We start from the raw sequence: 14161 nt of genomic DNA on the forward strand, positions 1-14161 counted from the left end.
TGAGCGGGATGAGTTAGTGGAAGGTGAAACCCTATTACCATTTATGGTAAAAGTGAACCGGGACTCTTATTCGCGGGCGGACTAAAATAGAAAAAAGGGACTCCTATTCTCGAACATAAGGAGTATGTGTTAAGTGGAGTAAATAAAAGAACAAAAGAAAGATCAAAATAGAAATATTTTTTTTTTTTTTTGAGTAATGAGCCATTTTAGATGTAACAAACTAAAAAGAAAAGTTTGTTATCTTTGATGGAACAGAGTAAATATATTAGTTTAATGAATGGGTTGAGGATGTATCTAACCCTTAGCCAGGAAAGCATATTTTTTAAAAATAATTAATTATTCTTTATTTTTATTATTATCTCCATCCTACAATAGGAATCCATATTTGATTAAGCATGATTTTAAGAAATTTAAAGAAATTGGTAGTTGAAAAAGTTAGAGTGGAGCAAAAGTCTCACTTTTATTTATTAGTTTAATAATAAATGTGAGTGGAATGAGTTAGCGGAATGTAAGACCTACTTACTATTTATAGTAAAAATAAAAATGGACTCTTATTGTGAGACTAACTAAAATGATAAAAAATGGACCCTTATGGGACGGAGGTAGTATTTTATTAGAGTTAAATAAGGACAATATTTTATTTTCTTACTTGTCATGTGGCGCTCTTCACCGCCATGACCACCACTATTGATCAAGGCGCCTGGTGGTATCTTATCCACATCACGCTTAAATTATTTTGTGTAGTTTTATGTGATTTGGAATTCGTGTTGCATCAACACGAATAATAATATCGTATCACTAATATATTCATGTTATGTGTGTGTGTGAATCGTGTTTGTATTAGAATTTAACAGTTTAAGCATTACCATGCTGAGTAATTCGATAACAACTCAACCCGCAAAAGTTTATCAATCCTGCTTGTTGATTTATTTATCAATCCTGCTTGTTGATTTATTTGACTCCTTGCTTTGGGCTTCCATTATTAATTGGTTGGGTTGCCCTGTGCTGAGCCCATATGATTAATTGCTGGTCCAAATTAAGTCAGACCCGTTTCCTTGTGAGGGCTGCTGGATGTGCGCCACCTGGCAGCTCCGCGCGGATCAAGCTCCACAGCCGTCGGATGTGAGGTGTGTTTGCCAAGTGAGAGAAGGCCTTTTGGCTTCTCTTATTCGATTCAATCTCTCTCTCTCTCTCTTGCTCTCAGAAACCGTCGTCTCTCTCCCTTCTCTCTAAGATTCCGACGTATCCAGCCGGAGTTCTCCTTCGAGCTTTCTGTTCCACCGATGATTCTCGGTTCCTAAGAGTTCTACCGGTGTAGATTGAGTGTTAGACAACTTCTTCGGTTTCCTTCTCTATCTAGGGTTTGGTCTGTTGTCTCTGTGACCAATCTCGAAGTGCTTGGAGTGTTTTGTGAGGGTTCTTGTGTTCGCGGTAACGTTCTGAGTTGTGTGGGCTTGTCCGCGTGTGAGAAGGCCGTGGTGATCGTTGACCGGTGAGATCTAGGGTTCCACTGATCTCTGATCTCTGGTTTGAGTTCGTTTAACGGTGCTCTCCTTTGTGACTTGCTGTGAGGATTGGGGAGGTCTGAGGCCTAGTGCGGTCACTGCTGTGACTTGAGCCACTCGTGGCCCGATTCTCTGACTTAGTCTCTTTTGTTCTTTGATTCCTTCGGGATCATCTTTCTTGTGTGACTAATCCTTCTACTAAGTGAGCAGGTGATAAATCAGATGGAGCTAAGTGTTGAGTCTGGTTGAAGACTTACCCAGAGCTAGGGTTTCTGATTATATCTTCTTGTATCATACTTAGTGTGTAATCGTGATACCACTGTTGTATTGGCTTATACCTCTGAGATTAGCCATCTCAGAACCAATCAATAAAAGAGGTCCCGGTAATTAGTGAATCCTAAGTGATCTGATCCCTACAGGGAATTGAAAGGGAGCAAACCATATCCCATATCGGAGAATGAACAAGACTTGCAAGTGTATAAATGAGCTACTCCTACTCCATTAGTATGAGGCCTTTTGGGGAGTACCCCAAGAGCAAAACCGTGAGGGCTTTGCCCAAAGCGGACAATATCATACTAATGTGGAGTTCGGGTGTGCGCCACCCAGACCCAACAGTGGTATCAGAGCCCTGGTTTAGGGCTGGGCCTGTGTGGCTCGGGGTTCGGTGGTTGCGATTGCAAGTTCTCCGATGTGACGAGCTCGACCAAGACCTGTGGTGACCTGTAACATGGGGTAGGCATGTGGTCTGTGGTCTGGTGGTCTTGGTTTGAGGGGAGGATTGAAAGGGAGCAAACTATGTCCCACATTGGAGAATGAACAAGACTTGCAAGTGTATAAATGGGCTACCCCTACTCCATTAGTATGAGGTCTTTTGGGGAGTACCCCAAGAGCAAAACCGTGAGGACTTTGCCCAAAACAGACAATATCATACTAATGTGGAGTTCGGATGTGTGCCACCGAAACCGCTAAATCAATTATTGTTCTCTCTCGTCAATAAAGTACTATGACGACTTTTCCATTGACTCAGAAGCATGTGGGCATTAAATGCCATCTATACTTAACAAGGAATAGAGAATAAATAGACTCCATCTACTCATACTTACACTGATAAATCATAATGCAAGTTGAAATTTATATCCCACGTATAATTAGTGCAAACCGACACACATACATACATACATACTCCTATATATCTCTGTTTCATTATTAATCTAGCAAAAGTTAAGAAAGAATATTTGTCTCTCTGGTTAACAGCAAGATAATTATAATCGAAGGCGATCGATGGAGAAATCTTCTGAGGAGAATCAAAATTCCAACCTACCTTCCGAGGAGAAATCTTCGAATAGCTCTGAAAATGTACTACTTTCTCAACAAACCAAACAGCTTAGTACTACTTCTGATCTTGCTCAAGTGAGTTTCCTACCTAATTTAAATAAAGACAGCTTAATATGTAGCAATTTTTATCATCTTAATTTACATACAAATTGATCAATTAATGATTCCAAACTAATTTACTGCAAAAATAGGTAATTTTAAAGTGTATCCATAATATGTTCAAATTTCTATTAGTGATAAATGGTGGAATTGATTAATGTATGTGGATCGATAAATTTGCAAATCCAATTCACTGGTTACTGGGGACTGGGGAGTATGTAAATCATTAATGTGTGGTTTTGTTGGCAGAAAACTAACTGTAATCTCTCGTATTTACTTGCTGTGATAATTCGAAATACTAGCAAAATTAAGTAAACTACCTTTGCCCGAAAAAAAAAAAGTTTTGGTTAAGTGTATAGTTAGCCAAAGTGGATAATTATTGGGGCACAGAGTGAGCACTAATTTTGAGGGATGGATTAAATGGAAAAATACACTTCCTCTGTCCAAAATAATAGTTCAATTTGTGGATGATATGAGTTTTAATTAGAAATTGATAAAGTAAGAGAAAATGAGAAAAAATATAAGTAATAGAGATAGAGAGAAAAAGTAGGTAAAATATGAGAGAGAAGAATAAATAGGAGTAATTGTGTAAGAGAACATTTCCATTTTTAAAAATAAGACTATTTATCATGGACGGAAGGAGTGATTATTTTTCATGGATGAAAGAAAATTTACTTGAAATTGAAAAAAAAATATATTAGGTTAATGATTGTATTCTAACTTAAATTAGTAAATGGTAGTAGTAATGACTAAAATCCAAATTACTAGTAATAGTTAATTATCTGTTTAAGTAATTAGCATATTTAGTGAGTCTTGTGAAAGCCGCCTAATGTATCAAATGCAGGAAGTAAATGACGTAAAACAAAAGGAAGTAGACGGAGAAGCAAAATCAGATGGGAAAGAGGAATCCCCACCACTTCCTTCGCCTCAACAAGTACAAATGCACCATTTTTTTAATTTAATTAATTATTTTGAGGATTTAATTAATGAGTCATCTTTAACTTTTCTTACGTGAATTAATGTAGCCAAAAGAACAGCCTGAGGGCAAATCATCGTTGGCTGAAAATGTCCCACAGTCGGAAAATAGCTCTGCTGCCACAGCCACAACCACAACCACTCCGCAGAAGATTGAGTTACAGAAAAACTTGATTATCGAGCAGGTGCGGTCCGGACAAAAAAAAATATTCTATCACCTAAAAATAGAATCTCTTTTCTTTTTGGTATGCCATCTAAAAATAGAATTTTCTATTTTAAGAAAAATTTCTTTCTCTCTAATGAGGCGAGGCTCATTTTCCATTAACTCATTTTTCTTTCTATAATTACTTTATCAATTTTGCATTAAAACTTATTTCATTTTTAAAGTTTATATTTTGGATTACAAAGGGAGTACTATCACTGGCCTAATTTTTATTTTTACTTAAAAATAAATTTTATGTTCAGATCATTTTTGAGACTTTTACATAATAATTACTTGTATATATAAAATATAAAAAAGGAAATAATTAAAAATACAAAGTTGGTAGGGGCTAAACTAAAGTCCCTTTTTTGTCCGCTTATGTTACGTGCCACTTAGCAGCACCAATCTGCGAGAAAATAGCGAGGGGTACCTGTGTAATTAAGCAAAATAACGAGCACCTTTTTGTTAATTATGCATTCTTCATGATTAAATTCATTTGTGATTAATCTTAATCAAATTTATCATCTAAATGCGCGATAGGTGATTAGCATATCATTACTTTAGTAGGGCAGATAATTAGGCACATACTGAAATCCATGTAATATGTTAATTGAATTAATTCTGGTACATTATATTATGTACATGTATAAAATGCATTATCAAGAGATGCATGATTACACATTACATATCATCTCTTCATTAAGTTGGAATAATATTCTTATTTATTTAATTATTTACCTCGGAATAATTAATGATTTGAAGCCAAAAGAAAATAAGGATCCTGGATCAGAACCCAATGGGAATGAGACATTGGCAATCAACGAGACTAAGAAAGATATCCTCCACAGTCCATCACCAACGGACCAAAAGATGAGTGAGTTATTTTTATCATCCATGAAATAATGATCCATTTTTGCCATTTTATAACATTCATTATTTAAAATTATGTTTATTTTTTATATTTTAGTAAATGGACTATACCCTATGTTAAATTATAAAACTAATAAAAAATATATCAAAGTGAGATACACGTTGTCAATTTTTATAAATTGACAACCGATATTAATTAAGTATTACTCCTTAGATTAATACTAAAAAAAACTTATTTTTTAAGGACATAAAAATTGATACGCAATCACTTGGACTAGAAAATTTTAAAAAATACCAATTTAGGACGCAAAAGAAAGTGTTTCTAAAATAAGCAAAAATTATCTTAATCTTTTTTTTTGCAGGACGCTTCCATTTGCATTCTCTAATTTTAATTGAGACATCAACAATAACGACATTGTTTTAAACGTTGATGGTAAATTTAGAAACACAAATTAGTGTTTTTTAACGGTTTTCGGTATTCTACTGTAAACTGACATTTCTTAAATAAATGTTCACTTTTAATTGGTGGGTTAGTAGCTTGACTTGTAAATCACTAAAATTAATCAAATTATAATTTTACACACCAACCCAAAAGTCTATTGACATTTTTGAATTAATCAGATTTTGCCAAAATGCTCTCTGATTCATTCAAACAAGAGAATGACATATTGATAATCATTTAGTTTAATATAATTATTTTTATATATAGTTCTCGTGTAATTTATTTTAAGATTCCTTAGTTATTTATTTATGATTTCAATCCTGCAGGAAAATGATGATCTAGTGATAAATAAGATCACAACGAATTCATCACAAGTCGTAAGTCACCAATTTGATCTCTCAATTGATCATATCATGCATGTGTTGATCTTATGTATGATGTATATTACATATATGATCTTAAAGTAATAATATAAAGTTTTCTTTTATTGTTTCAAAAAAATAATCCAATTTTGTCATTTGGTCCCTCCATAAAAATTAATTCAGTTATATTTTTATAATATTTTCACCATACATTACACATTTACACTATTAATGGGCATGTGATATGTTTAAGAATATTTAATCACTCATAGTATTAATTTTTTTCAATCATCATGTAGATAAGTGATGAAAATACGACGACAACTGTGAAGGCAAGTTCAAAAGTTGTAAGTCACCAGTTTGAGCTCTCAATTGTTTTGATCATGCATGATATATATTTTACTCCGTATATTTTATTCTTTTATGAAATAATGATTTTTTTTTCTTATATTGTTTCAAGTAGAACCCTGGAGAAGGCCATTTGCGTGTTTATATACCGGTGAGTGTGCATATATAATGCATTATTTTATACAAGCATATAGAGAGGAATTTAAAAACAGAGGTAATAACAAAAATTTAATTATATCTACCGTTTTCATATGTAGATATACCACAATAAATTAATTTATTTATCTTGTCAATTATATAGCTCATCATTTTCTCTACGTAGAATATATTTATATACAAAAACTATTCCTAAAATGAGATATTTTCTCCACTCATACTATACATACCGTTTTTAGTCAAACTCTCCGTAAGCTAAAAATCATGATTTTTCATGCAACATTTAAAGTTTACGAGAAAAACCAAATTTTTGTGAAAGTTCATGATTTTAGAGGCAGTTTGCCCTATATATTTCGGATGCTAATACCTAACATTATTACACACACGTTGTAGGGCCAACATTATGTCATCGTGGAAATTGACGATACTACCAATGGTACGTATTTTCTTTTAGGTCATTCGTCTGTAATTTTTTTAATTTTTGCCAATTTTGGATTACATAGTCTGTTTTTTTAAAAAACAAAAATTGGTCAATTTTCTTTTAATTGTTATCATCATATAAACAAATTTATGAAAATAATCTGTTCTTTATGGAAATTTGCAGGGGGGGCCACGGTCCCACTTTTACCTTTGCCTGTGGATAGTGCATCAACAATCGTTCACAAAGAGGAGGCAACTTGTATACAGTGCAACGCGTTGGTAACAGAAGAGTGGGTAAGAGAAGGGTTGGCAATATTGAATATCAAGTGTAAGTGTTCAGACACCTCTCTACTCCATCTGGTTTGCAAGGAAGCATGGCTTCAACTCAAAGGGGATAAGTGTTCCCATTGTGATCAAAAGATCAGAGTTAAGAGTGTGAAGCTGGGATTCTCCTCTCCTCGAACCGATAGTGATAATTCTCATGCCCACGAACTAGAAGTTTCTACGTGGAAAAGGTAAATGTAGTTAGATATCAAGTTCATGAAATTTGATTCGATTTTGGTCAGTCTCATAACTTTAGATTAAGACCGACTAAGAGTATAAAATTTAACATTGTTCGCAACTGTCCCACAGGCTTAGATTTCGGATTTGAATTCATATCTCCATGACCCAGTGGCAGAAACAGAAATGAATGGGAGTAGGGGCTAAATTCTCACATTTTACCTTAAAAATAAATTTATAGGTAATTTAGATTATTAATAGGGGCTTTTATATAATAATGTGTATAGAATATGAATAAATTATAAAACTTTATAGAAGAAAATAATTTAAAAAATGAATTCATTAGGGGCTAAAGCCCCTCCCCCATTGTGTGTAGGTCCGCCCGTGTCTCCATCTGAATCTTCACGTTTGGATATTTGATAAGTTTGTCAACATATTTAACTATATATTACATGTAAAGCACCTGAATATTTCAGTGTGGGATTAGTGCGGACAATGTTAAACTTTATGGTTTCTTCTGCCGATTTTAAAGTTGTGGGACAAACCAAAATTGGACCAAACTTTATGTTTTTTCCGGCTTATTTGCCAAGAGTGGAATTCTCATTTCCCGACTTGGAGATCGAATTAGTGTTCCTTGTTTCATATGTTTGTTCTTGTTGTCGAAACTTGGCCTGCTTAATATGTACTCTACCCTAATGCAGGTCTTGCTGCTGTTGGCATGACTGATGACGTGGAATTATTGAGTTAGATTTCGAATATCTATGTTATTTTTCCGAAATTTCATGATTGAAGGGTATGTTTGTCCTTTTTAATATTCCATTGCCAATTTTTATTGATCTTTTGTAAAAGTTTGGTACTCCATGTCTCCATTAAGTATTGCCTAATATTGGTGTATGATTCGATATTTTCAAAACACATGCTTATAATGATTTCTTTCTGCTTACTTAATTTTATAGCTGAAATAACAGATTAAATACTTTTTTATTGAATTCGGATCGAATTAAGTCATGGGCCTCGTGGCCTTTTGTCTTGTAATTTGGCTTGTTTCAATTCATCATTGAATTCAGATAAACAATTTGTTGAACTTTTTGATGCAACATATAATGTCAATGGTTGGAATACAATGATGAGTGATGAAAAAACTTGGGCTTGATTATTGTTGAGATTAATATATTTGTTGGAAGATACCGAGAATAATGGGATTGACTGTAAATTGATTTGTTACCAAAGATAGAATAGGATTTAGGTTTATCATATAGATGTATATTCTATGCCTATAAAACAATGTAACATTCTGTATCATGATCATCAAGTAAATAATGGGATCCTTGTGATCTAGGTTTATTGTAACATCTCGGAATTTAGAACCCTAATTTTAGAGCCTTAGAATTTATTAGTGATGACGTGGAGTCGTGAATGCATTTATTGCATGTGATGCTATGGCCGAGTTGAGTCTAGGGTTTGCGTTGAAAGTTTGAAAAGTCAAACTTATTGATTTTATGATGTGGCATGTGATTTATTAAATTATGAGATTATGTGGTTAATTAATTATCTAAGGGTGAGTGAGAATATTAGAGAAAATTTCCATAAATAGTAGTCACCCTAATTCTTGAGATTTTCGACCCCCTTGAAATTTTGAAGAAGAAATTCTATTTTTTTTTCGGATTTAATTTAATTCTTGGGATATTTATCCAAATTAAATCCAAGACCCAAATATTTCCTTTTGAAGAGAGAAAAATTGAGCCCCTTTGTTTCTTGGTGATTTTCGAAAATCACCTATTGTGGGAAGGAAGAAATTATTTTATTTTAGTTAATCCCTTACTTGATTTCCTTCAATACCTAGAATTTAATTATTCTACCAAATCTTTCCATACTTCAAGAGATCTTGCCTTACCTTATTCTAGGCAATATTAAAAATCCATGCCTTATTTAATAGGCATAGGGACGCCTATTTCCATCCCAAGTTGGGAGAATCCTTATTTTTATTTTGTTCCGTGATATTTTATTCTACTCCGTAAATTATACCAAAACAAAACCATGGCTAATTGGAGAGCCTAATTTTCGAAAACTAGGGAGATTTGCCCTAGGATCTATTTTTGTTAATTCTTCTTCCCTACTTCACAATATTATTTTATTTATTGTGTAGAATAAAATCTTACCAAATCTTCTATTTTAATTACCTAAAGATCTTGTTGAGCACTATAAATAAGAGAAGACCCCAACCCTAGACCCCAAATTTTCAGCCCCCACCATTCCTCACTCTCTCAAATTTTCTTCTTCCACACACCAATATTTTGTCATCCTTTGAGAAGAATTTAGAGTTTGAACGCCAAGATTCTTGAAGAACCAAGTCTCTACTTTGTTTCTACCGATTGTTTTTCTCTAAAAAGGTATTTTGTTTATGAGTTCTTCTTATTCTTCTTCTACTTCTTCTTTTTCTTCTTTATAACCGATTAATCAGTCTTCTTGAACCCTCATGCATATTGGTTGAGTGAAAGAGGGATAAAAAGGGATGTGGGAATATGTATGTGTGTGTGTCGTGTATGTGTGTGTAGCGTGTGTGTGTGTGTGCGACGTGTGTGTGTGTGTAGTGTTTGTGTGGTGTGTGTTTGATGGCTAAATGATCTTGTGAGATAAACATGATCTTGATTAATTAGTAATGATAAGATGAATCAATGGAAAAGGGAAAAGAAGTATTGAGACATGCATGAGTAAGAGTAGACTAATTTGTGATATGTGCCTATGTGATTAAAAGGTGAAACTTTGGTTGCGAAGCCGGATAACGGAAAAGCGAAACTACTTGAAAACTAAGCAGTCGAGGTGGGCTTTACTCTAAAAACTCTCTTTTATTTTATCAAAATGTTGTTTGGTGTTATAAGGGTGGTTTAACTGTTATGCCATGCCTATGTTTGTTTTAATATGATGTTGGATATGCTTATACGAATTCGGGTCTGAGTATGGCCGCAAGCCCTATCAGGCTGTGTACACGATGGGATCGGGAGCCATCCTTGCTAGTCGGCCGGTCTCGTGGGCGAAAAGTGTGGCCACACTTTCGTCGCACCATGGAATATTGTGATTGTTATTTTGATGAGAAAATGGGGGATTATTTTGACTGGCCAGTCTATGAAAATATATTTTGTGATACTCGTGATATTTCTTTTATAACTGCTTAAAACTCGAGTTCACTTGGTAAGGGTGGCATAACTTATAAAATGTTTTGGCAATGAGCTCACTGAGTATTTCAAAATACTCAGCCCTGCATGTGTTTTCCTTATGTGCAGGTTGAACGATGGCGAGTGGTGGCGGGTGTTGAGCTTGTTAATTAATTAAGAATGGTGGTTATGAACTTCAAGTATAGTTGTGTCTTCATACATAGCTATTCTTTCTCTTGGTCGACTTCCGCTGAATTTTGATACACTTTGAAATCTTTTTGGAACCTTTGCATCTTGCCTTCGGTTTGAGCCCTTAGCCTTTTTCTTGTGATTTTGTCTTGAATGTTATGTCGTACTCTTCAGATATTTTGGATCGTTATTTATGATACCTTCCTTTTTTTCTTTCACATTCCTAGGTTAAGTTATTGCTTTAATACTCTGATATTTCTTTCAAATCTTTTGGTCAATACTCTTTAAATGAAACCCTAGCCTATGTTTACTTCTTTGGAGTCTGTTTGGGTAGCAGCCACCGCATTTATTGTACCCTAGGAGGGCGGGCTGTTACATTTATCATATAGATGCATATTCTATGCCTATAAAACAATGTAACATTCTGTATCATGATCATCAAGTAAATAATGGGATCCTTGTGATCCAGGTTTATCATATAGATGCATATTCTATGCCTATAAAACAATGTAACATTCTGTATCATGATCATCAAGTAAATAAACGATTACTTCCTCCCAATCTTTCTTCATGGCGTCAGAGCAGAGAAAGCTCCGGCTCAAAAAAACTTCATCATAGCCGAGTTCATACCAATCCCGGCCAAGAGGCCAAAATCAAATCAAAAAAACCAATCCCTACCAGAAAAACAATCCCTGCACACAAAACATGTCGGATTCAGATTCAGAAGGAGATACCAAACCCCAAATTAAACCTTCAAAGTTGAAGACAAGCAAGAATGTTACTATTGCATTCAAATTAAATGGAAAAAACTATCCTTTATGGGCGCGACTGATGAAGGTCGCGATAGGAAGCCGAGGAGGATACTCGCACATCAAAGACCAGCCACCGGAACCAGAAAGTCACGGATATGCCGATTGGGAGGAAACTGATCTCGTGGTGTTTTCGTGGATCATCGAAAACATCGAAAACGACATAATCGCAGACTTCGCCCACCACCAAACCTCGAAAGCTATATGGGATAATCTCGCCGTAACATTTGAAGGCAAGAGGGATCCATATCCCATATATGATCTGGAGGATAAAGCTATTGCACTTAGGCAAGGGAACTTGGATCTTGAAACTTATTACCGGCGAATCCACGGGTTGTGGATTAATGTGTATCGGTTTCGAAAACAGCCAGTCGACTGCTGTGACAAGGGAGTCAAGCAATTCAACGAGTTCTCAAACACGATGAGGCTTATCAAATTCTTCACAGGGCTGAATCCAGAATACGATACAATCCGAAGGGACATCCTCAAGGACGAGCCCTATCCCTTAGTTGAAGAGGCTTACGGAAGGGTCCAGAGGGAAGCGGCTCGATTAAAAATCATGCCACCGGCATCCCCTAAGACCACCGAAGACTCCGGCGTTGGTAGCGCCGATGCATCATCGGGAGAAATTGGCTATGGATTCGTGATACGAACACCAAGGAAGCCTCAACAAGTACAGCAGCATCACATCATCAGCTAGGGGGAATGCAAGGGGGGGACATGGAGAACGAGTCCAATGATGAAGACGAGCCAGCGCAGGATGCATGCAGGTAGCAGAGAGGAGGAGCAGGACAAGGCTGCCGTAACAGCGGGAAGGGAACTGAGACCGAGGAGTAAACTCAAGCCGCCGGAGAAGTACCGGGACCTTGCCGCAAAGTAGAGGAATATGATTCTAGTATTTATTTCCATGTTTTTCTATTTCAATATCTGTAAACTCTGTTTTTGTTTTGACTTTGAGTCGGGCGATTCTATAAGCCCCGTTCGGGTTTTCTTGTTGGTTCTTTCCGAATGTCTAGGTACGTCGAACCAAACTAGGGTCCTTAGAATATAAATAGGGCTATTTCATTAACTTTATTTTTTATGAATGAAATATTTTTCCCATCCGAACGGCAAAAGACAAGTTACTCTTTCTCAAACTGCTGACGGGAACTCCCGCGCCAGTTTAATTATCATCGCCGCTGAGCTCTGCGAGCCACTAGCTGTCGCCAATTCACTGCCGGATATAGTTGTCGGAACTGTTACGAAAGACGTCTGTAACAACTGGTGCTTTCATCCAGTACTCATGGCTTCATCTCCACCAACGAAGCCGGAACACACGCCAAGGCTGACCGGTGCCAATGCCATTCCGATTGGCACATCGCGAAACAACGGGAAGGGAGTGGTAGACCCAATTTCACAAGGCTTCGACATGGTGATGGAGAGATTTGACAAATTGGAATTTCGCTTGGATCGTACCGATCGTCGTGTGGACGATCTGGAAGATCAGGAGGAGATAGATATGGGGGAGTTTGATGAGCAGGGAGACCAAATTCGCCGGGATGGTGACATGGACGTCCGATTCCCTATGGCGGGCTTGCGTAACCGCTGGGGTCAGGGTCGAGGAAATCGTGGTGACAACATAGCAGTTGGAGGGTACCGGGGCCGAGGAGGTCGGCATCAACTTCGGCGCGGTGGTCCAGATTTTCATACCCGTGGTAACCTCCGACAGCGCACGATCAGGGACCCACCAATGCATACTCCGGATGATGGGGAGGACGACGATCAGTGGAATGACCATAACCACACGACATGGGACCCACCACAGCGGCGTGGTAGATATCCAAGACAGTATCATGATCATCCGAAGGGGGTGAAAATGCGGCCTCCACACTTCGATGGATCCAATGCGCCGAACTGGATATCTCGAGTCCAGTATTATTTCGATCATGTGAGGATTCCGGAGTCCGACCGACTACACTATGTCGTGATGTTGTTTGAACCACCCGCGTCGGAATGGATATTTAACTATGGCACAAATAATCTGTGGGTGTCTTGGGCCGATTTTCTGGAAGACGTGCGCCATCGCTTTGATCCACATAGTTTTAGAAATTATTCAGGCCTTATTTCAAAGCTAGTGCAGACAGGAACAGTCGCGGAGTACCATGACACTTTTGAGCGGTACTTGAACCGTGTGGAGGATTTATCGGAGGCTTCTCTCATACCAATTTTTATTGCAGGCCTTAAGGAACCGATTCGGGAAAAGGTAGACCTTCAAGAACCCTCGTCCTTGGCAGCGGCTATGGCTCTTGCACTTAGGCTGGCAGCGACGCAGGAGGACCGGCAGCAGCAGTCATTGTCGTTTGCTCGCTGACAGTGGTCCAGCCGGGAGTTTAAACATGGTTCGAGCAGTGGGCCAACCGCTACTGCAGTGAGAGCCCCATCAGTGCAGCCTTCTTTGGCAGGGAAGAGAGACGGGGAACAACCTCGTTTCCAGCCGATTCGGGTGTCCAACGCAGAGAAGTCAGAATGATCACGACGTGGCCTCTGCTGGCACTGCCCGGAAAAGTGGGTCGTGGGCCATATTTGTAAGGTGAAGTTGTTATGCTATATGGGGGACGAACTGGAGACAGTTGATGAGACAGAGCAGCCCAACCAAGCGGATACTGAGGAAGTGATCACAGCTGATCTCTCCCACCTACACACCATGGATGGCCACCCCCGTTCACGACCGTTTCATGTGCTGGGGTCGATAAATGCTGCTGACGTCCGAGTACTAATTGATACAAGAGCGACGATGGATTTCTTACACCCACGAGT

The 14161-nt window shown here is 37.4% G+C and overlaps 2 protein-coding genes across 2 annotated transcripts; both read left to right on the forward strand.

The window, feature by feature from the left end:
• Nucleotides 1-2633: 2633 nt before the first annotated feature.
• Nucleotides 2634-8128, forward strand: LOC125218943 (uncharacterized). Its single transcript, XM_089063108.1, has 10 exons — nt 2634-2915; nt 3784-3873; nt 3965-4099; nt 4879-4984; nt 5753-5805; nt 6090-6137; nt 6254-6289; nt 6688-6730; nt 6899-7229; nt 7917-8128. Exons 1-10 carry the CDS (start codon nt 2787-2789, stop codon nt 7939-7941), a joined length of 996 nt encoding a protein of 331 aa, XP_088919234.1. The 5' UTR covers nt 2634-2786; the 3' UTR covers nt 7942-8128.
• Nucleotides 8129-11261: 3133 nt separating this feature from the next.
• Nucleotides 11262-12065, forward strand: LOC148933073 (uncharacterized). Its single transcript, XM_089062420.1, has one exon. It carries the CDS (start codon nt 11262-11264, stop codon nt 12063-12065), a length of 804 nt encoding a protein of 267 aa, XP_088918546.1.
• The last annotated feature ends 2096 nt before the right edge of the window (nt 12066-14161 follow it).

Source organism: Salvia hispanica, chromosome 1 (genome assembly GCF_029641045.1).
Source record: "Salvia hispanica isolate PSC_SH4W2 chromosome 1, Shi_PSC_v1, whole genome shotgun sequence".
Classification (NCBI taxonomy): Eukaryota; Viridiplantae; Streptophyta; class Magnoliopsida; order Lamiales; family Lamiaceae; genus Salvia; species Salvia hispanica.

What these genes read in the sequence shown, in the direction of transcription:
- LOC148933073 (XM_089062420.1), top strand. Translation starts at nt 11,262, where the DNA reads ATGTCGGATTCAGATTCAGAAGGAGATACCAAACCCCAAATTAAACCT.
- LOC125218943 (XM_089063108.1), top strand. Translation starts at nt 2,787, where the DNA reads ATGGAGAAATCTTCTGAGGAGAATCAAAATTCCAACCTACCTTCCGAG. An exon ending in AAAACTTGATTATCGAGCAG is followed by an intron (nt 4,100 to 4,878) that starts GTGCGGTCCGGA and finishes AATGATTTGAAG; the next exon opens with CCAAAAGAAAATAAGGATCC. An exon ending in AATTGACGATACTACCAATG is followed by an intron (nt 6,731 to 6,898) that starts GTACGTATTTTC and finishes GGAAATTTGCAG; the next exon opens with GGGGGGCCACGGTCCCACTT.